General features: G+C 39.8%; 1 protein-coding gene across 1 annotated transcript in view; it reads right to left on the bottom strand.

Moving 5' to 3' along the window:
• Nucleotides 1-1,503: 1,503 nt before the first annotated feature.
• CDON (cell adhesion associated, oncogene regulated) overlaps nucleotides 1,504-21,420 on the bottom strand; it is a 60,531-nt gene continuing 40,614 nt past the window's right edge. The window contains exons 17-19 of the mRNA XM_027092917.1: nucleotides 21,038-21,117; nucleotides 5,333-5,607; nucleotides 1,504-4,736 (exon numbers count right to left, since the gene is read on the bottom strand). Coding sequence (XP_026948718.1) covers nucleotides 4,573-4,736; nucleotides 5,333-5,607; nucleotides 21,038-21,117 — 519 coding nt within the window. The 3' untranslated portion in view covers nucleotides 1,504-4,572. The remainder of the gene's footprint in view (nucleotides 4,737-5,332; nucleotides 5,608-21,037; nucleotides 21,118-21,420) is intronic.

The following is a 21,420-nucleotide window of genomic DNA, read 5'->3' as shown; positions in this document are numbered from 1 at the left end:
CTTCTAAATGACTTGATTATGAGACAAGTCCTGGCCCAGCTTGTGGAAGACAGAGGTGGAAAGACGAGGAAGACACACGACTGGGGAGAAGACGAACCGGCTGTCTGAGGGCAAGTGAGAACCACGGTGCCGGGACCAGTGTCTGGTGCCGTAGGAGCAAGCTGCCTGCTTCCACACCAAGTCCGTGAACCGAGAAATCCCTCGATAAGTCACACGTGATGCTCTCACCAGTGGAGGATTATTCCGATTGCAGCTCCCACAGGGAAAGGCTGACCTGGCTTCAGCTGGGCTCCAGGTTGCCCTACTGGGAGGAAACTAGGGGATGGGAAGCAAGATCTGCAGGCATGTGTGCCCTTCATTCAACTCTAGCAAGAGATGTGCTTGTCTAGTTCTTTCCACATCCCAAGTTCCTTCCCCAAGAACACGAGCTTCTACTGTAGGACCAGCTGAATCAGGGCTGGTAGCAGAGCCAGGTGCCCAGGGCCTTTGTCTCCCTTTCACCTTTCATGTAGGAATAGCACCGAGCCTGTCGTGGGCAAAGGGCCTCACAGTTGCTAGACCCCGGAGTCCGTGCCAACGAGACGGGACAGGGTTCTTGCCACCAGCCTTGGGGAGCTGGCTGAGAGGGGACCCGGCCAAGCCAAAGTCACACTTTGTCAGCCGCCAGCATGACTCACTGACTCCAAGCGTGTGTGTCTGACATCTGGGTGAAACACAAATGCGTGCTTGTTCCACTGCCTGGAAGAGTCAGCAGAGCTGCCTCCGCAGGGGACTCAGATGAGAAGAAACAGCGAGAGAGCCAAGGGATCATCCTGCCAGGAATCAGGAAAGTGGCGCCTGAGAGGAGACGGAAAACTGACAGAAACTAAGTTCTCCTTAGGTTCTCACAGATTCAGACTTCATTAGACGAGGGGTTTCGAGTTCCCTCACAGCTCTCAGGACGGGGGCTGAGGTTCAAGGAAGGCTCTTTTAAATCTGGGGAATACAGCAGAACAAGGCGGCCCCACCCCGTGCAAAAGTCCCTCTTGGCTTTCTGGTCTAAGCAGCCCAGACACTGAGTTTTTCAGGGCAGTAAAGCAAAGCTGCTTCTTGAGACTAAATTTCTACCCTGGGGTTCATAGGGACATAGGTAAACGGTAAAAATAGGTGAGGTCTCAGAAGGGACCCCTCTTCCTCACTCTCCTGCTGCTTCTCTCCTAATTCTTGCTTCCTTCCAAAGAAATACTGAGTTCCCCAAAGGGAGTCTGCCTGCTTCGACAGAGCTCCTTGGTGCACGTATTTTCCCAGCCTCCCATAAAATACCTGTCCTGGATCTTTTTCCTTCGGGGCCTGGATCTCTGCAGTCAGAACAGAATGGATTAACTCACTGGGCTCTGGGATGTGCATAGGGGATTTTCAGGGGAGGACAGGGGTCCAAAAATGTCAGAGTGAGATGTACACCCACCCCAATCACAGGCTATAAGCAGCTTTACACAAACAGGGAGCAGTCAGAGGATCCCCATCTTCACGTGCTATTCTACATGAAAGCAGCGTTCTCGTTTAATATAAAATCAAATCAACAAAATAAAACCTGTCAAAGCTACATCATTTAAAATATGTACAATTTCAAACATTACCACTTTAAGGAAAATAAAACATACTTTTCAATATGATACAAAAACATGCATCTTAAAAGTCATTGCTTTAAAAGAGAGCAACGCAGATGAAATTCAGTTATAAAGTTAACTTCTTGGCAGTACTGTAGCGGGAATGAGATTTGCATCACAATCAGCTTAGTAAGGATGTATTGGCCCTTGAGGACTCATTCAACAAAAACAAAACCCAGAAAGAGTTGCTTTTTCTAAAGACCACTTCAAAAGGTTTAAAACATTGCCGTTCCACTTACATCTTGTAGCGCACCCATCACCAGACGATCAGCGCATAACCAAAAGAAGGGAAAAAGGAGCTAGTGAAATAACATAGTAGGAGTGGGGGGAGTTTTATGCGAAAACAAAGACTCACAGCGAATTCTAAGAGGAGAAGAAACAGAGAGGCCTGACGGATTACAGGATCACTATTACGCTGAGAGAAGGTCAAATTCCCGTGCGCGGATGGTAGTGAGGGGGCGTCATGGAGAGAAATGAGGGCTCCGGGAAGACCAGGCAATAGGCTCAGAGCTCTGCCTGTGGAGGACAGAGGCAGCTTCTCTCGTTGTGGAGTTAGAGCATCCGAGGAATCCCATGGCGGGGCGGGCCAGGGCTTACAGAACTGGACCAGTTCCATCAGGAGAGTGAACCACAATGCTTTCGGAAAGCGGTATGGAAACACGGAAGGAGCTCAGATTACAGCTCCAGGTAAGTTCAAATGCTGGCTCTGTGGCTCACCTGTGTGACCTGGGGACTTTACCACCTACTTTGTAGATGTGTCTTAACAGTTAAGATTTGAGATAGCAGTAACAAGCACCAGCACAGTGCCTGGTACACAGCAGTTACTTCACAAATGTCAGAGCCATCGCCCACGCTGTACTTTCCTCTGACTTCCTGGCAAGTGACTTAGGTAGGACTGTTTTGGGTGACTGTGCAGGGCTAAAAGTTCAGAACAACTCACGGTTAGAGAGCACTCATAACTCCTAAACATGAAGGCAATTATATATATATTTATATTTATATATCTCAATATATAAAGGCATTTTTTATAAATAAAATACAATAAAAGGGATAACACTTAAAACAGCGTTACTAATAATATAAATAAAGCAGTCCACAATGAGATTGCCCTAAAGGTAAAGTTGTTTTCTCTTCCTAGTGGACAAATCCCGTATTCAAAGTCAATCTTTAAAAGCAGTTTATGACCTAAGGCTCATGCTAATACACCTCTGTTTCCTGAATCAAAATGACTGCCTACAAACATTTACTCCCCAGTTTTCTAAAACTCCCTTTGTGACTGTATTGCCGTAACTTGACTGGAAACACAGGGTTATGTCTTTATATTCTGTGTGCTAGGACTTTGTCCTTTGCTAGCCACAGAAGTAAGGGACACAGCTATCCCCCTCCAAAGCTAACTGCATCTAAGCAACATGAAGAATAAATCCAGTATACTGCAGGCATGGACGTCTGGAATGGAGAACTTGACTGCAGCATCCCTGATACCCGACTAGGAAATCGTATCTACTACATTCTACTCAAAGTAATCCTTGCATAGTGACCCAGCTCACAAAGCACATTCCACTAACAGTTCTATTTATAAAGTATATAGACATATGTAAGGGGATATTGATGCATTTATATAGAAAGTCGATTAGTACAGTATGCTAGTCTATTTCACTGCAATTGTTGGGAAACTGTAAACGTTTTCCACTTATGCTGGAATTGCTTGACTCTTAGGTAGGATCTGTTTCTTCCCCAAAGGGATATGCACAATCCAGAAAAGAGCAGTGATCCGTAAAGCTTGACTCAAGCTATTAAATACACTTAGAGTGTTGTTTTGTTTTGTTTTAGATGTGGAGAAGAAAAGCCTTCCAACGACAGCTGCAAACGTCCTCGTCACTCAGAGGCGGCAACAATTGTGATTTATGAGCTCTGCTAATCGAAGCTTTCGGTGCCTGTTACAATGATGACATTCAGAAAAAAATGTCTGGAAACTTCAAACCTCCAGATTCTTTTCTGACACTCCCATCTTCCAGGTATTGCCCAAGTTGGAAATCAGAAAACATCGATTTTCAGGGGCTGTGGTACCATGACACATCCTATACTAATGGGAGAGCTTCCGCCGAGATAGTCCCCCTGGAACCTTCCCTTTTTTCTTAAAATGCACATCTTTCTCTTCCAGTCACTACTCGCAAGTCTTATTTTGCTCCTACTCTTAGAAACAGTCAAAAAGAGCCCCATGGTGACCATGTTATAAACAAATGCAATTTAAAATTTTAGTAGGCATTCTTTTTCTCTCTGGCCCTGGCTCCCTTTCTGCTTCTGCAATAACCCAACCAGACTTAACCACCACCATGTCCATGACACTCTTTGTGATTAGTGCCTAGAAAGCTGGACATAACTTGTGCCCATGTGCAGACGGTCTATAGGTCAACTATCACTTCTGTGGAAGGCACTCATCAAATTCACAAGACATCTGCTATTACAAACATCAGGCTACAACTGTGGTTGACTACAAATGTTCTCAGAAAGTCTGATGACATGATAGTGAAAGACAGCTTTCCTTCTGAAAAGTTCCAATGGCCTGTGCAATTCTCTCTTAGATGAGTCAGCCAATAGGTGGGATCATTGTAGGAGGGGCTCTTACTGTCGCTGAGGCTCTTGGACAACGTGGAATGATCCCACTGCTATCATATGATAGAAAACTATGCCAAACCAGGTTGTTTACTACTGAGGGGGAGGAAGAAATAGGGAGGGAAACTTTTAAGGCATAAATAATATAAAAGGGCACACATTTTAAGATACATTCATATGACATTACTACTACAAAAAATAAATAACGATTTTTCTCTGAATTGAATTAATGTCCTTCACACAGTCCATCCCCAGGCCTGTTTTGTGCAGTTACTGGCTTGAAGTGGAAACATGACGAGGCACCGACACATCCTCAGGTTTCCTGGGATTGCTGAAGGACCCCTGAAGGGCTGTCTACAGGAATGCCAGGAGGAGACCATGGTGTCTTTTCAGCGCAGTCCTTTGAAACAGGTGGCAAAATAAGAGGATTCCAACTTAAAATTTTGTTCTCTGTTTCTGAAGGCACACAGCTGTCTCCTGAAAAACAAAGGTTTGGAAATGATAAAGGCTGATTTTTATCAAAGCAGTCTACAAACATTACCTTGAGCAATAAAGAAAGAATCATGAGCAAAATCAGAGCCCAGTTACATTTAGTTTGAATTTGAGGGAGACAGTAGGTTTAAAAGGTTTAAAATAAAGTTGAGCTCTCATGAACAGTTGTACAATTCATCTCAGGGTTAAAGGAAACCCCTTAAAAGCCCCAAAATTACCATCTTAAAGAGAGGCTACAACTCCAGAATCAATTCAAATGAAAAAGCTCAGGATCACAAAATGCATCCTTCTAGCAAGTCTACTTTCAGGTACAAACTGAATCAAAGCCTATTTGGATTTATTTTCCAAAATGTTCTCAGGATGAACAACCTGAGATGAATGGTGTGCATAACAAAATTTCAAAGAACTCTTTATTGAGTCAACTTTTTTTTAAGTATCCAATATCCCCCCCCACCCAATATCTAAGAAATATGTGAGTTGATCACAGGGAGAACATTCTGAAAGCATCACCTTTCCTGATAACAGTTCTTAGTTAACTGAAGACTATCTAGAAACTTAAGATTTATAATGTCTTGCTGTACCTCTGTTGAACTCTGCTGCAACTTCCACACAATCAGAGCTGGTCTCATTTCTATTGTCTTGACAGCAAACATGCTGAGCAGGTCTTCGTGCCTTGTCATCTTTGATGCCCTTCTCAGGTGACTGACCACAGTCGGGGACTGTGGAAGCCAGACATACAGGCATCTTCATGTGAATGAGGGGCTTCATTTCCAAACCATCCTGAGGATAAGGTGCTACCACTGGGACCACAGGAAGGGGGCTGCTGCTGAAAGTGCTGTTGGTTTTGGTGAAACACCTATAAAGGGTAAACCAAAAGAAATAGAATTGTATCTAGAGGGATCAATAATTAAAAGTCACTCATTTTGAAATATCATTTGGTATTTTGTATTCACAGATTCTTAAGAAAGATTGATGCTTAGAAATAACTAAATGATTCACTATGATGTGAAATATCAAAACTTAGAGTTAAAGTGAAATACAACAGGAGAATGCATCAAAAAAGCAAACCAATTAAGAATGGAACTGTATATGATGACCTATCCCATGTTTCCTTTGCCCTAGTCCGCTGTCAGAAGTTGTCTTCATAATTAAATAGCTCCAGAATGTAGCACACAGATGAAAAAGGCCATCCACACTGGAAGGAATGAAAGAAAAAAAGAGGAAGAGGACAGAAAGCTAAGAAACTTTGGTCACATGAGGGAAATGACCTTATGAAAGAAAGCCAACAAAAACACACTGCTTTGAAATCAGATATGTTCCCTCTCACTCTTGGAAAAAACACTACAAGAACTAGACACCCAAAATCCAGGTTTTATTTTTCAATTTTTTTCTTTGAAGAATTAATTGGTAGAATTTATTAGTACTGAGCATTCACTTCAATTCTGCCCTACTTTTATTTCTTGCCTTCATCCAAGATACGTGTTTTCTCTAATTTTTTCCTTCCTGTTCTTCAGATTGGATAATTTCTATTGATCTTCCAGTTCATTGACTCTTGCTTCTGTTTTCTCCAATCTGATTTTAAGCCCAATCAGTAACCTTTCCATTCCAGTTATTTATACTTTTCAGCTTTGGAATTTCCATTTGATCTTTTTAATTGTTTCTATCTCTCAGATGAAATTCCCCATGTGAATTCATTGTGTGTATATCTTCAAGTCCTTGAGCATATTTGTAACAGCTGCTTTAAAGTCATTGTCTACTCGTTGTGATATCTGGATCATCTCAGAGTCTGTTTCTATTGACTATTTTTTTCCCTTGAGTAAGTATCACATTTTCCTATTTCCTTACATGTATAGTAATTTTTTTAACTGGATTTTTCCCTCTGATTTTCTGGTTGATCTGTTGGCCTCGACCTCCATCCTTCAACACCTTCAGTTTGTGTTCTTGACCCAAGATTGGAGAATGCCCTCAGGCAAAAACCCATAAACAAATGTCACCCATTGTCTTTCAAGGTTAGATTTATTCAGTTTCTGCCTGTTTCTGGTTACTCTACAATACTTTCAAATTGTCCAATTTCATCATTATTACCTGTGGATGATCAAGCTAGTCCATCATTAACAGAAACTGGAATCTAAGAAGTATTTATATAAAAAATAAAAATATTTTTTATTTATAAAATTAGGAGTGAGAAAGGTCTGGAGAAGACATTTCATTTGGCTTTGATCTGGGTTTGTTAGGTAGGAAACACACAGGACTGACCAGTAGTATGATGGAGCTAGGCATGTTAGGGAATAAAGATAAGAATTCTTTGGACTTCCATCCTTTGAACATGGGATGGTATGTTTCTGGAGCGTAAGAAAATCAGTAGAAGGAAGTCCATGCAACTGTTACCAGCATTTCTGTTGGTTCAAGTTATTAGAAATACCAAATCCTAAGCATAAGACTCGGAACCTGGAAGAGAATAAGACATCTGTCAGGAAACCAAATCCTTAATTTAAATAAGTCCAACTTTAATTTCAAATAGAGAACTATATTCACTCTACACTTAGTAGAATTCAGATACCAGTCACCTGGCATGAAAGCAAAGTATGTCTGTCAGGTATTCATCTGCACAGAATAATTTGACTACAGCATTATCTAATATGACTGTAATTTTAACTTTTAATAGTACAGGAAAGATATATACCTGATTGAAAGAACATCTGTGTTCCCATGCAAGTGTTAAGGCAGTCAAAAGTGGAGGGAGCACTGGTGTGGAAGAAAGTTCGTCGGAGCACTGCGCTGGACAGATCATGACTCCAGGAGAGTGTGGCATTCCTTATGGGTCTGATGTACATTTTATTCAACTCTGAACTTAAAAATTTTTTCCGGGGTGCTGACGAGGGTGAACACGAATCTCTTGACATCCATTTAAAAACGTCCATGTTATCAGTCTCTTTTTTCATTAGTCTCTTCCACTGTCGCAACACCCAGGGAACCTGAAAATCCCCCTGAATGTATTCAATTCATGAGAATCCACAGACTGTAAACAGGGTACTCACCCAAAATGTGGGGCAAGTCCAGGGGAAAAATCTTCTTGTTATCTTTTTGTTTTTTGTTTTTTTTGGCCGTGCTGCATGGCTTACAGGATCTTAGTTCCCCGACCAGGGATTGAAGCCGGGGCCACAGCAGTGAAAGCGCTGAGTCCTAACCACTGGAGCACCAGGGAACTCCTGGAAAAATCTTTTTGCATTCAAACTACTACTAATGAGAATTTAATAGATATTATATATCTATAAATAATGTTACTTAGAAGAACCCTTTATTCTAAAGCCATTTGCTGATACTTTCTAAATGTCAGACACTGTGGTAGACACTGAAAGTATAAAGATAAATACAACAGGTTCCAGCTCTCAGTCTAGCAGAGGAGAAAAAGTAAACAAACGGTTACAATATAATGTAGTAAGTGTAATATAAGAAGGTATAAAAGACACTGGGAGCGCTCAACTTTGAGATGGGCTATAGATGTATAGCTGATGAGAACAGGGTACTTCCCACATTCCAGCTAGAGACCAGTGTGTATTCCTCCATGCTATTTCAGACTCCAGCGTCTTATAATTGAGGAAATTACAGTAGATGGCAATTGTGGAATTAGAGAGTAAGAAGGATTCTGATTTCAAAAAACCATAAATATCTCTGGTCAGGGGAATCTATATGGCTACCATGATTCGCTGGAAATCATCCTTAAAAATTAAGTTCCTGGCTTCTGGCTATGGCCGATTAGTTTATATCAGAACAACTCTCCTGCCAAAAGCAACTTGGCAACTAAAAACGATGGAGAAATTTTAGTTTAAATCTGTCAAAATTATCAGAGAGCTACTCCAGCACTTAAGTGGCTGAGATTCCAGAAAGAAGGTAAATGTGAGTTTCAGCACCACTTTTCCTCATGAGGCATCTGCCCAGTTCAGTGCAGGATGAAACGCTAAGACGTCAGCAGGAAGTGGCTAAGGAGCTGAGCAGAACTTCTGGCAGTTTCCTGGGGCTGGGAAGACAGATATTGTAGCTCAGAGCCTACCAAAGAGAAGAGGCTCCGTAAAACCCCCCAGGCTTTTCACTGGGACCCTTGAAGGGTTACACTGTAAAAATAACAGTGAAGCAGGAATAGACAAGGCTTTTAAAAAGACTGAAACTCAGCATTAAATCAGCTCAATCGCTGATTGGGTTAAAATGATCTGCCCGTTGCCTAACTGCCTGCCAAAAGCAAAAGTAAATTCTTTCTGGGGCAAGAAGACATCTTCCAGAGACTCTATGAGTTTTTATATGCAATGTCCAGAATTCAGTAAAAAATTACGTGGCATTTCTGGAGACAGAAACAAGAGAAAACTAAGTGATGCGGACATTGAGTTAGGAGACAAAGATTTTAAAAGAACTGGATGAACATATTCAAGAAAACAGGTGACAAGATGGAGAATTTTAACAGAGACTTAGAATCTAATAATAATTATCATTTGGAATTTCTAAACTAAAGAGTAGAATACCTAAACGAAGAACTCAATTCATGGAGTTAAGACCAAATTGAACACAGATGACTAGAGGTTTACTAAACATGAAGCATGTCTCTGCACGGTCTTCAGACTGAAGCACAGACACAAAAGGATGGAAAATACATAAAGAAGCTTAAGAGGCATACGAGGCATAGAAAAAAGCTCAAAAATATATGCAGGCACACCTCATTTTATTATGCTTCACTTTATTATACTTCGCAGATAACGCGTTTTATACAAACTGAAGGTTTGTGGCAGCCCTGCATCAAGCAAGTTGATCAGTGCCATTTTTCCAACAGCGTTTGCTCACTTCTGTCTCTGTGATACATTTTGGTAACTCTTGAAATATTTCAAACTTTTTCATTATTATTATATTTGTTATGGTGATCTGTGATCAATGACCTTTGACTGTAGTTGTTTTGAGGTGCCACAAACACTGTTGTCTTATTTTAAGAAATTGCGACAGTCATTCCAGCCTTCAGCAACCATCACCCTGATCAGTCAACAGCCATCAACATCGAGGCAAGACCCTCCACCAGTGAAACGATTATGACTCACTGAAGGCTCAGATGATGGTTAGGATTTTTTTAAGCAATAAAGTATTTTTAAATTAAGGTATGTACATTTCTTTTGGACATAATCAAAAAATTCATGTGACTCACTTTATTGCAATATTCAATTTATTGCAGTGGTCTGGAACCAAACCCTTGATACCTCCAAGGTATGCCTGTAAAGTTGGCATCTCTCTGGAGGACAGAAAAGAGAGAATGGGATAAAAGCTGTATCTGGAGAGATAAAGGCTAAGAATTTTCTAAAACTGATGACAGTTCAAGCCACAGATTTAAGAAGTTCTATGAACCCCAAGCAGAATAAATACAAAGAAAATTATACTTTCAAATGTGAATAATTAAACGGCTGGAAGCAAAAATACAAAGTGAAAATCATAAAAGCAGCCAGAAGAAAAAGACATTATCACCTTGAAAGGGAACAACAGCTGTATAGATGATTCTTCAATAGAAACAACAGAAGCAACAAAATAATGGAATGACATTGTTAAAGCACAAAAAGAAAGTAAATGCCAACCTAGAATTTAATGAACAGCAATAAATACCCTTTGAAAAGGAAGATGAATTGAAGACATTTCCAGACAAAAAATCTGGGAGAATATGTAACCCTCAGACCATTACTACAAGAAATACTGTAGGGAATTCTTCAAGTTGAGGGAAAATGAGTACCAGCAGACAACAGGAAGAAATACAGAAAAATCTACAAACAGGAAATGAGGGAGAGGGTGTGGAGAAAAGGGAACCCTCCTACACTGTTGGTGGAAATGTAAATTGGTGCAACCACTGTGGAGAACATATGGAAGTTCCTTAAAAAACTAAAAGTAGAGCTACCATATGATCCAGCAATCCCACTCCTGGGCATATACCTGGAGAAAACCATAATTCAAAAAGACACATGCACTTCAGTGTTTATTGCAGCACTACATACAATTGTCAGGACATGGAAGCAACCTAAATGTCCAATGACAGATGAATGGATACAGAAGATGTGGTACATATATACAATGGAATATTACTCAGCCATAAAAAAGAATGAAATAATGCCATTTGTAGTGACATAGATGGACCTAGAGATCATCATATTGAGTGAAGTAAGTCAGACAGAGAAAGACAAATATCATATGACATTGCTTATATATGGAATCTAAAAAAATGGTACAAATGAACTTATTTACAAAACAGAGTCACGGATGTAGAAGACAAACTTATGGTTACCAAGGGGGGAAGGGGGGTAGGGATAAATTGGGAGATTGGGACTGAAATATACACACTACTCTATATAAAATAGATAACTAATAAGAACCTACTGTATAGCATGGGGAACTCTACTCAAACCTATATGGTCATAATCTAAAATAGAGTGGTTATATGTACATGTGTAACTGATTCACTTTGCTGTACACCTGAAACTAATACAACACTGTAAATCAACTATACTCCAATAAAAACTGGTTAAAAAAAAAAGAAGGGATGAATAGCAACAAAGGTAATGTTGGGAATTGTGACTAAATATCGACCGCAAAAAACAGTAACTCTACTGTCTTAAAGGATTTTAAATATTTATAGAATTAAACCACATGACAAAAATAACAAAACACTGGGGAAGGAACTGGAGTTAAAATGTTCTAAAGTATTTTATTGTCTAGGAAGTAATAAAAGTACTAATGCATGTTAGACTCTAATTAAGATCATAAGGTCCAGCACCAAACACACAGTAAATGGCATATTGTATGACCTCAAAAATGCTGAATAAATAATAAACATTAGAACATCAGACTTTTTAAATAACCTTTTCTGTAAGCAAGTAAATTTATTATCAAGGAGCAACAATTAAACTAATTGGTCAAGATACCTTATAACAGACCATACCTAAAACTAAGATAATACACGTAGATTAAAGTGAGAATGAACCAAGGGACTTCCCTGGCGGTCCAGTGGTTAAGACTTCATGCTTCCACTGCAGGGGACACAGGTTCGATCCCTGGTCAGGGAACTAAGATCCCGCATGCCGCTCGGCATGGCCAAAAAAATAAAGTGAGAGTGAACCATACACTTACCCCTTAAGATTTTTGTACCACAATAGTAGTTATCTCTGTCCTTGTTCCATACTAGTTCTGTTGTTCAGTCTTTCTTCTACCTGTTGGCTTCAAAGTTCTCTGACTTAAAATTCAGTCTTCTGGAGGACAGGCAATGCCTGTCCTAGGTGGCAGAGAAAGCTCTTAGTGACACAATGGAGCGCAGTCAGGCACTTAATGAAATCCCCAATCATGATGTAAAACAAACTAAGTGAGCTTCTGGCTTGATGTTCCATTTCTCTGCAGGAATCTGGAAGTAATACAAAGGTGCTAGAAACCTGAAAGACAAAAGAGGATCAGGTCAGAAAGAGAAGTTTTCATTTAAAAAAGTAAAGTTAAGGTGTAGGAAAAAAATATACTTGCCAGGATTTGAAACACCAGGGCAGTTCCCTAAACACAAGATATTATAAGTTAATAATTGGCTTATATAGATCTAATATGAATTTAATTTCATAATGCTGACATAATATAATGAAGACTCACCAGATAATAAGATGCCTTAAGTTCTTCTGTTGTTTTGTTCCTTTTAGTTTCTTTTCTGTCCTGCTCATTTCTTTAATTTAAAGCAAAGGACGAGATTTTTAAAGGAAATCTAAGGGTAGTCTAACAGTTTGAGTGTAGAGCACTTTCGTGAGAATGAAGGTGAGCTACATGGATGGGACAGGACCGAGGGATGGTCAGGACAGAAGAGCCAGGGCCAACTACGATGGATGGTAATTAGAGAGCTGATACTGTCACCTGGTTTTATGTGCTGGGAGTGAACAAGCAGAATACACATATGTTTTAAAAGAAATTACAGATATTTAGCAAGAGAAAAGTGCAATTTCCTATTACATATTCTTTAGCAGCTATTTTTCAGGTAAGTGATATAGAAAATCACAGCAGTGCATACTTTTATTCCGAACTGTGACTCTCAATTAACAGGGTGGTGCTGGTAGTAACACCGTCATTTGAGTTAGACTGTTAACATGATTATAACCCAAATTTCAACATGATAAACCAAACTGATTTAAAATTTTATAGTATGCCGAACCCTAACTCATAATCATCAGTAATTAACCACATAGATAACCAAATATAAAAAATTCAGTCACCTTACTTTTAGTTCATTTCTGGATGTCTACATGTGTTGACATAAAAATGGCTTCAACTTGGGGGCTACATGCTAAGATATAAGCACAGAAGTCATAGTCGATAAAAAAGGAATATGATACCTGTTCTGAATATAATTAGGCATATAACATGTACAACAATTCTTTTACTGATAACGCTTTAATTAAAATTTCTTTTTTTAAAAAAAAAACTGGCTTTATTTACTTATTTATTTTTGCCTTTCTGCGTGGCATGTGGGATCTTAATTCCCTGACCAGGGATCGAACGCATGCCCCCTGCAGTGGAAGCACAGAGTCTTAACCACTGGACTGCCAGGGAAGTCCCTAAAGTTTCTAAAGCAATCAGATAATCACAAAAATAATACCTGTATATACGTAAATGTAAGAGACCCAAATCTATAACAAGTGAGAGAGAGAAAAGGGCAAATGTCTGTGTCTGCAAATGTATCACATTCATTAAGATGCTCTTATAGGGGCTTCCCTGGTGGTGCAGTGCTTGAGAGTCCGCCTGCCGATGCAGGGGACATGGGTTCGTGCCCGGGTCTGGGAAGATCCCACATGCCGCAGAGCGGCTGGGCCCGTGAGCCATGGCCGCTGAGCCTGCGCGTCCGGAGCCTGTGCTCCGGAACGGGAGAGGCCACAACAGTGAGAGGCCCGCGTACTGCAAAAAAAAAAAAAAAAAAAGATGCTCTTATAATGTACATCTTACAGTTTACACGATACAAAGAGCTTGTAATTTTACTATCTTAGGCTTCTCAAACAATCTTTCAACTGCAGTTATTATTGGCTTAAAGTGGGGTGAAAGTTTTCACTGAGTTGTCTGTGGCTCAATGAAACGACTTTTCCTAATTTTAAAACATTGAGTAAATAGAACTCTGTGCATCATGCCACATACAAAAATCTGTGCTGTTTTGCAAGAATTCAGGTAGTCTGGGACCTGTTAGTTTATTACTAAGATATCTTTTAGTAAACAGGAGAGGCCTGTCTGACCAAGCTGTAAGATAGGAGAATGATTATTATAGTGTCATAAAAATAAAATATTCTTCCACCAACAATCTGAATAGCACAGACTAGGAAATAAGAAATTGGAATAGTAGCATAGGATTGTTCTCGAAAGAATACATTGCTTTAGTATTTGACGAAACATATTTTGGACATTCCAGTAAAACTACACAGCACCTCTAAAATATTTTGCAGAGAAGTATTCCATTTCTGATTACACAGCTGAATATTTGTTAAGCATGATTATGTGCAGAATAACTCTGATTAGATAATTATATACATTTTACCTTAAGTTTCCTCTTTTGATTATCCCTGGAGGGCAGGGACTAACTACCCATGAGCCTCTTGGATGTGTGATACTTATTTTCGTGAATGTGCTTCATGAACTTCTTCTGAAACGGTTTCATTTTGGTGGTGGTTTGTTTTAATATCTGGCTCACCCCTGCTGTTTCCTCTTGCCCCTGTGTCTGTTGTTTTGCTGAGCTAGCCCTTATTTTGGGGAAGTCATCAGTAACTGTGCAATAGAACGCTGATGACATTCCTCCAGGGCCCATAAAGGTTCTCCATTCTCACCGTACACTCTTGGTTGGATGTTGCAGTAGGAATTTCCTTTTGGGAATTAGTTTCTTGGTGACTGTCACCCAACAACATGTTGGGTGACTATAAATGACTGAGTGCATTACTGAACATGGCAAGTTCACACACACACACACACACACAATCCTACAAATAAAAGACCAAAAGTACTAGTCTAACCATGTGACTCCCTGACAACAGGATTGGGTCTCCGTATCAAAAGCAGGAGATATGTAACTCAAAAGGAAGGTACTGATCAATTAAAGCAATTAGACATAGTTCTTTCAATATTTTTCTTAGGGAATCAGGCTGATTACCATAGATGGAAGAGAATCCAAATGTTAGGCTTTGTCGTGTTTCCTTCCTTTGGTTTTATGGCTAGTTCTGAAGTAGCTGAGTGGACAGGGATAGGAGATGGGTTTAGTCATAACAAATTAACCTGCTGCAGGAAAGGAGTCCAGGAGTCCTGGATAAGCAGTTGTTTTCATACTTAACAAACCAACTGGGCAGACCAAACTCTAGGTCTGAAAGAACTACGACTATAATGAAATGTTTTCATATTCATCTCCAGACACTATTTTTACCTGCGTATATCTGACAGCAGTGGAAGGTTTCAAGTTGGTGAAAGAGCACCTGCAAACCCAACAATACACAGACTTTTAAGGTGATCATTATGTAAAAACTTGGAGGTCATTTATATCTATGTGCTCTAAAGCACTATTCCGAATAGCTTTATTTCTCCTCTTGACCATCAGCCAGGTATAGATAGTACTTTTTTTTCCAGATGGATTATATACATTTTTCCAAGCTGATTTTTACTTGGCTACTTCCTGCCCATTTCCAATCTCTCTAGGACCCTTAAAGTTAATTTTTTGTTCCCTCCTGACGGGACCTCTCAGTTTGTTCACCTGTGAATTTCATCAGTGTCCCCTCTACTCTCTTACAGATTATCAAGACTGATGGTAAACAGAGCAGATTTAATGTCAAGCCCTTCCCATTAAACTAGCCAAGCAACTGACAAACCCCATTTGACTACATATCCAGAACTGCACTACTGCTTTTTGAATTGAGGAGAGGAGGTGGGTAGAAAGCTATTTGATTAAAATCTGTTTAACTCTTGCAGTGCCCAAACTGCACAAGACTCTCAGCTGAGTCTCTTGTGTAGGGGGCTGGCTCCCTGAAAAGCCTCATTAAATATGCTTCTTTCTAGCTGTTCATATAGGGAGCTATTACATGCTACTCTCAAACCTGAAAAGCTCACATGGACTGAACCCAGTGAGGCAGGCAGTCTTCTACAAATGCCACAAAAGCCCTAGAAGCAGATAAAACTCCGCAGATTGCTGGAGTGCACACGCCCCTCTTATCTGATGTCAAATCTGCATGTCAATGTGCCAGTTTAGACAAGAAAAGCAAACTTTTCTATGACTAAAATAGAAGGATGAGAAAAGGGGCCTAAGGTTGGCAATGACTTGCTTCTTAAAAGCCCACTCTAAGAAATACATTCAAGTTTAAACCTAAGAAGGCAGAAAAAAACGAACTGGGGTGGCAAGACACAATGCAGGCAAGATTCCACGTGGAAAGGCCTTCGTCAGTTCTCAGGCACCTGTGGACTAAGACAGCTGCCCTGGGTCAAGGTGAGTTTGATGAGGCACCCCCGGGGTCTAAGGGGATGACTCCCAGGTGTGTGAGGGGTAGACAGGTATAAGCTCTTTCCTGCAGTGTTTCCTCGTTCAGTGACGGCATCCAATTACCTGGACGCCATCCTTGACACCTCCCCCTCTGCTGCCTCCTCACACAATTACTCATGTCTTTTTTAAAAACTGCACCTCCTAAAACTCTCCAACCCACCTACTTCTCTCTGTATCTACTGCAGCTATCTTAGTGCACTATTTCTCATCTGGACTACTGCCACAGCCATCCAACTGGTCCCCTGTATCCTTTCCTGCGCCATCCAATGGATTCTCCAAACTCTATCCTCCAGGAGTGCTCTATCACAATGTTCTTCTACTTAAAATCTTTCACTGACTCGCCATGGCTCCGTACCATCTGATTTCACTCATCTTCTACCTCTGACCCTTTCGCTTACGAGGTTCCTGCCACATTAGCCTTCTTTAAGTTCTGTGAGGATTCCGGCATTCTGCTTTAAAGATTTTGCATAAATGGTACCTTGCCTTTGCCTGGAAAGCTTTAAACCTATCCCCATCCTCTTTTACCTAGTTTTCCAAATTTTTCAGAGCAAAAGGGAAGTCTTTCCTTTCTACTACATTCTTTACTTTGTCTTTAAAGCATCCAGTTTTAATTATATATTCACTTTTATGATTATTATGTCATTTTTTAAAAAGACATGTCTCCCCATCAAACTATAAGCTCAGTGAAGGCAGGGACAATGCCTGTTTTGCTCACAACCGTAGCCTCAGCACCTATCTTGGCCCACTGTAGACCTTCAACAAATGTCCGTTGAATGAATAAATGAATGAATGAATCCTCTTTCCCTTTCACTCTCCTGATTTTCACACCCCTTTCCTCATCTCTTTGAAGATATATCAAGGCAATAAGCAAAAAATAATAAAAGAGAGGATTATAAAAAAGATGTCTAATCACTTTAAATACCTAAGAAATAGGGACTTCCCTGGTGGTGTAGTGGTAAAGACTTTGCCTTCCAGTGCCGGGGGTGTGGGTTCGATCCCTGGTCGGGGAGCTAAGATTCCACATGCCTCGGGGCCAAAAAAAATAAAACAGAAGCAATATTGTAACAAATTCAATAAAGACTTTAAAAATGGTCCACATCAAAAAGCTTAAAAAAAAAGCCTTAAGAAATAAAGCAAACAAATACCTTAAATAATTAAATATATAAAAATAATCAAACTGCCACGGTTATTGTCTCCATGGGTGATCTCACCTATTCTTAAACTCTATCACTTTGATACAAATGACTCTGAAATATAGAGATCATTGTCCCAATCTACCCCCTGAACCCAAGACCAGCATTTTCCTGTGTCTCCTTGACGTAGGTACCCAACTGGCAGTTGAAACTCTAAAAGCCCCAAACCAAATTCATCAACTTTCCTCCATATATCATTTTATTAAGTTTCTTATGTATATGACTATCACCATGGCAACTACCAGGTCATTCGTGTTTGAAACTTTCTACTCATTTGAACCTCCCATTTTTTCCCAGATCCCAATCAGTCAATGGCCAAGTCCTAAAGAGTCCAGCTCTAGAATCTCACTTTTCTCTTCCTTTCCACCCCCATTCCTCACGTGAAGCTAAGGCCTTCATTACACATGTAGTCACACTGGTCTCCTCCCTCCGATCCGACCAGCGTCCTGCCTACTACCATTAACCAGCTTATTATACACATCTTGCACAGATGGCTCCCTTTCTTAAAAATCTTCAAAAGCATCATTGTGCCACTAAGCCCAGTGTTTCTCAACACTTAACCCATATCCCCCTTTTTGATTAATGTAAAAATCTCACATCCCTCCTGTATTGTATATTACAGAAACAATAGGGATTTTTTTCTATTCCTTAAATATAAAACTACAAGATTCAATGTGCTTCTTCAAACTCTACTCACTATACTTCAAGCTCTGGCTGTGAGTCACTATTATTAACTGTTGGCTCTCTGGAGGGAGGGCTTGGGCCAGTACCTAGGACATGGTGGGCACTCAATAAATGTTGATTAAATAAACTAGTAAAGCCTGACAGTAAGGGTCATCCATGATATAAACTCAGACTGGTTTTCCAGTTTTATATCCTGCTCCCTCTATTTGCATTTCTCCAGCTAAATTATGTCAGTGTTTCTCAAAGCATGGTCCCAGGACCAGTAGCACCAGTAGCCCTGGGACTCATCAGAAAGGCAAATTCTCCGTCCCCACCCGAGACCTACTGACTCACAAACTCTAGAAGTAGAGCCTCATAATTTGGGGTTTTACAAGTGCTCCAAGTTAATTCTAGTGTGTGCTGAAGTTTGATAACCACTGAACTAGACTATTTACCCTCATGTAAGCATTATCCTTCCTCCTTCCACGACTCATGATTCCTTCTGCCTGGAAACACCTCAGAACCTATTCCAGTGGCTAGTGTAAATGTTTCTTTTGACTGAAGAGCGAAAAACTCTAAAATATCCCCTGGATAGCCCTCATATGTCTTAACTGAAATTATACCTCTTTTTGTGTACACGCTCTTTTCAGTTGGCATTAGGAAACGCAAATTTAGTCTTAGCGATAATGTCGACATTCTAAAAGTATAAATTGACGAAACTTGTGCATATTTGGGGAGCCCATGATATATCACCTGCCTCTCAGTATTAGAAGCTTATTACAAATTTTGCCATCTTGGGGATCTTGAGAGGGGATACCTGTTTTCAGTTGCAACGTTAAATGAGTTAGATGCTTTCGATTTAATGATCCCAATTTGGCAGAGTTGAAGATAGGTACTTACTGATGTTCATCTGTGTCAAAACCACGTAAGCGCTCCTGGAAGCCAGATGAGCCACTTGGCTAACCTCGGAGGCAAGGCAGGTAAGCGAAGGTTTGCCCTAAACAGGTAGACTCTGAGGTAGGAAGAAGGTTTAGGCCAGGGAGAAACAGAAGCTGGCTTTCTCAGGCTGCAGAGAATTCACCTATGCTCCCAGATAAAACCCCCATACATGAAATGCAAGAGGCCATTAACTTGAAAACCAATAGAAGTATAATTGTCCACTGTCTTACAGGAAAAAAAAACCATGTATAATAAACCCCCCAAATGCCACATACACACAGGCTCACACATACAAAAATGGCCATGAATGCAAGATGGCAGAAGTCATTCAAATTCTTTTAAGGAAATGGGATGTATTTTTGGTACTAGGATATGATACCTCATTATAAAGATGACGAGCAGCAAATTACCAAAATCTATAATCAGAGTATGTTGGGAGCAATTTTACACTATCTGGGACAATTCTCCATTTTTCAGATAAGGAATAGCCTCAGAGAGATTACATAACTTTCCCAAGATCATAGATTTAAGCAGTGGCAAAGCCTACATTTACTTATTCTTAGACCTGAGGTCCGCTCATTCCATCATTCTAACGTCTGGGTTGAATCACATTTGCTGATGGCCACAGGAACCACAAAGGATGTGTTTTAATTAAGTCCATCTGATTACTTACCAGGCGTATAAACCATCTGTACCAGTTCTTTAGCATGCTCCTAACAAGTTGTGATAAAGCCTTTGACAAGCTCAGGACAAAACTGTAGCTTCACTGTTATGAGCATCTTAAAATCTAGCTAGGGTCATACAGAATTTTAAAGTGTAACAAGCAAATCTTAGTACACAAGACAGGCAGATGGCTCTTGCTAATACAGAAACCCTAAGATGGGTTAAGTAAATGATTAAAAAAAAAAAAAAATCTCCAGAAAGCTTTATTGCGTTTGCTCTGCAACTCTCAAAACACATGATGAAACAATGTACTTTTAATTCAATGGTCGACCGATTCCTTCTTCAAGTTCTGGTTTTGATAACTCCCAGATGCAACTGTTAACTTCATAATTCGTTTTAGAAAATATGGGTCAAATCCCATTTCAGTAATGAAATAACCAAACTCCAGTGCATACTCCAGGTATTTTATGTACTAACTATAATATGATTTTTAAGTTGCAGAGCTTTAGAGTTGGGAAGGACTTTTGAGACCATGTAATCAAACACCATCATTATGTAAGAGAAAGAACTGAGATTTCTGACAGATGCAACTTCAGTACAACAAAATATTTGATAATCCTTTGGGATTAATACATAGAGAACTAGCATGAAAGCTTTCTGAATATCCTGTCAAAATTTAAATGTACATTTCACTCTACTTATTTTTATCTTGTCTGAAGTATTCTGAGTACATATAACTCTTAATTTAGAAAAACAGAAATTAAAAGAAAGCAAGATTATGCTACTTAATTATCTTAAGGTTTTAGAATTTTTAAAAAATTGAATAATCTGATACGAAAATTTCAGTAATGTTACTATGAAAAAACATTACCATACACACAGGGTTTTCCCCCTAACATTCAAACATGCTCTCATCCAGACTATAGAGTAGAAAATATCACATAGCATAGAAAAGAATTCTACTGAAAACAGAACAGGTGAGAAATGATAAAGTCTGTATGCAGAGAATGACACTAATTCAAAGATTTCAAAAACATCAAACCTCTTAAAAGTATCTCAGTGAGAAATAAAGTCATCAATATTGTCAATATATCTAAAGAAACCAAAGCACAGAAAGGTAAAAATTGTAAAGCTGGGGCAAAAACTGAGTAACAGCCTTAAACTTAAGACTCCACATTCTGAGATTTTATAACTTAGGTAAAATTGTAAGTACTTCCTTTGCTGAAGGGAGAATGACAAAGGGAGCCACGTAACTATTCACAACCACCTGTGCAAACACAGCCACATACCTATTGTTGTTCCGACAATTTCGACAACTAATGCACTCCATCGGGTCAGTCTGAGGTACTGTCGTGTACAGGCCACCACCCTTATCAGGAAGCAAGTACAGGGAAAAAGAGAAAAAGAGAGAGTGCTGAAGGTGCCATAGACTCGTAACCACATCATCTCAAATGTAAAAGCCGCCCCAACAATAAATGGCTACGTGTATATTTTAACCATCTCCCTGAGCCACGTTACGTTTATCACTATTTACTGTATTCACAAATGAGTGCTGCACAATATTAAAAGTGTTCTCCAAAAAGTTAACTCCTATGTTTTCTGCATGTATGTTTGTACTGGAAAGAGGCAAGTAAACGAAGGGAGAAGTTTAGTCACTTCCCTTCAGTGTTTC

This window comes from Aethalodelphis obliquidens, unplaced genomic scaffold (assembly GCF_003676395.1).
Source record: "Aethalodelphis obliquidens isolate GAN/ISIS:26980383/991018 unplaced genomic scaffold, ASM367639v1 scaffold82, whole genome shotgun sequence".
NCBI lineage: Eukaryota > Metazoa > Chordata > Mammalia > Artiodactyla > Delphinidae > Aethalodelphis > Aethalodelphis obliquidens.
Note: the sequence above shows the minus strand (reverse complement) of the source record. Positions and strands in the feature narration are given on the sequence as shown.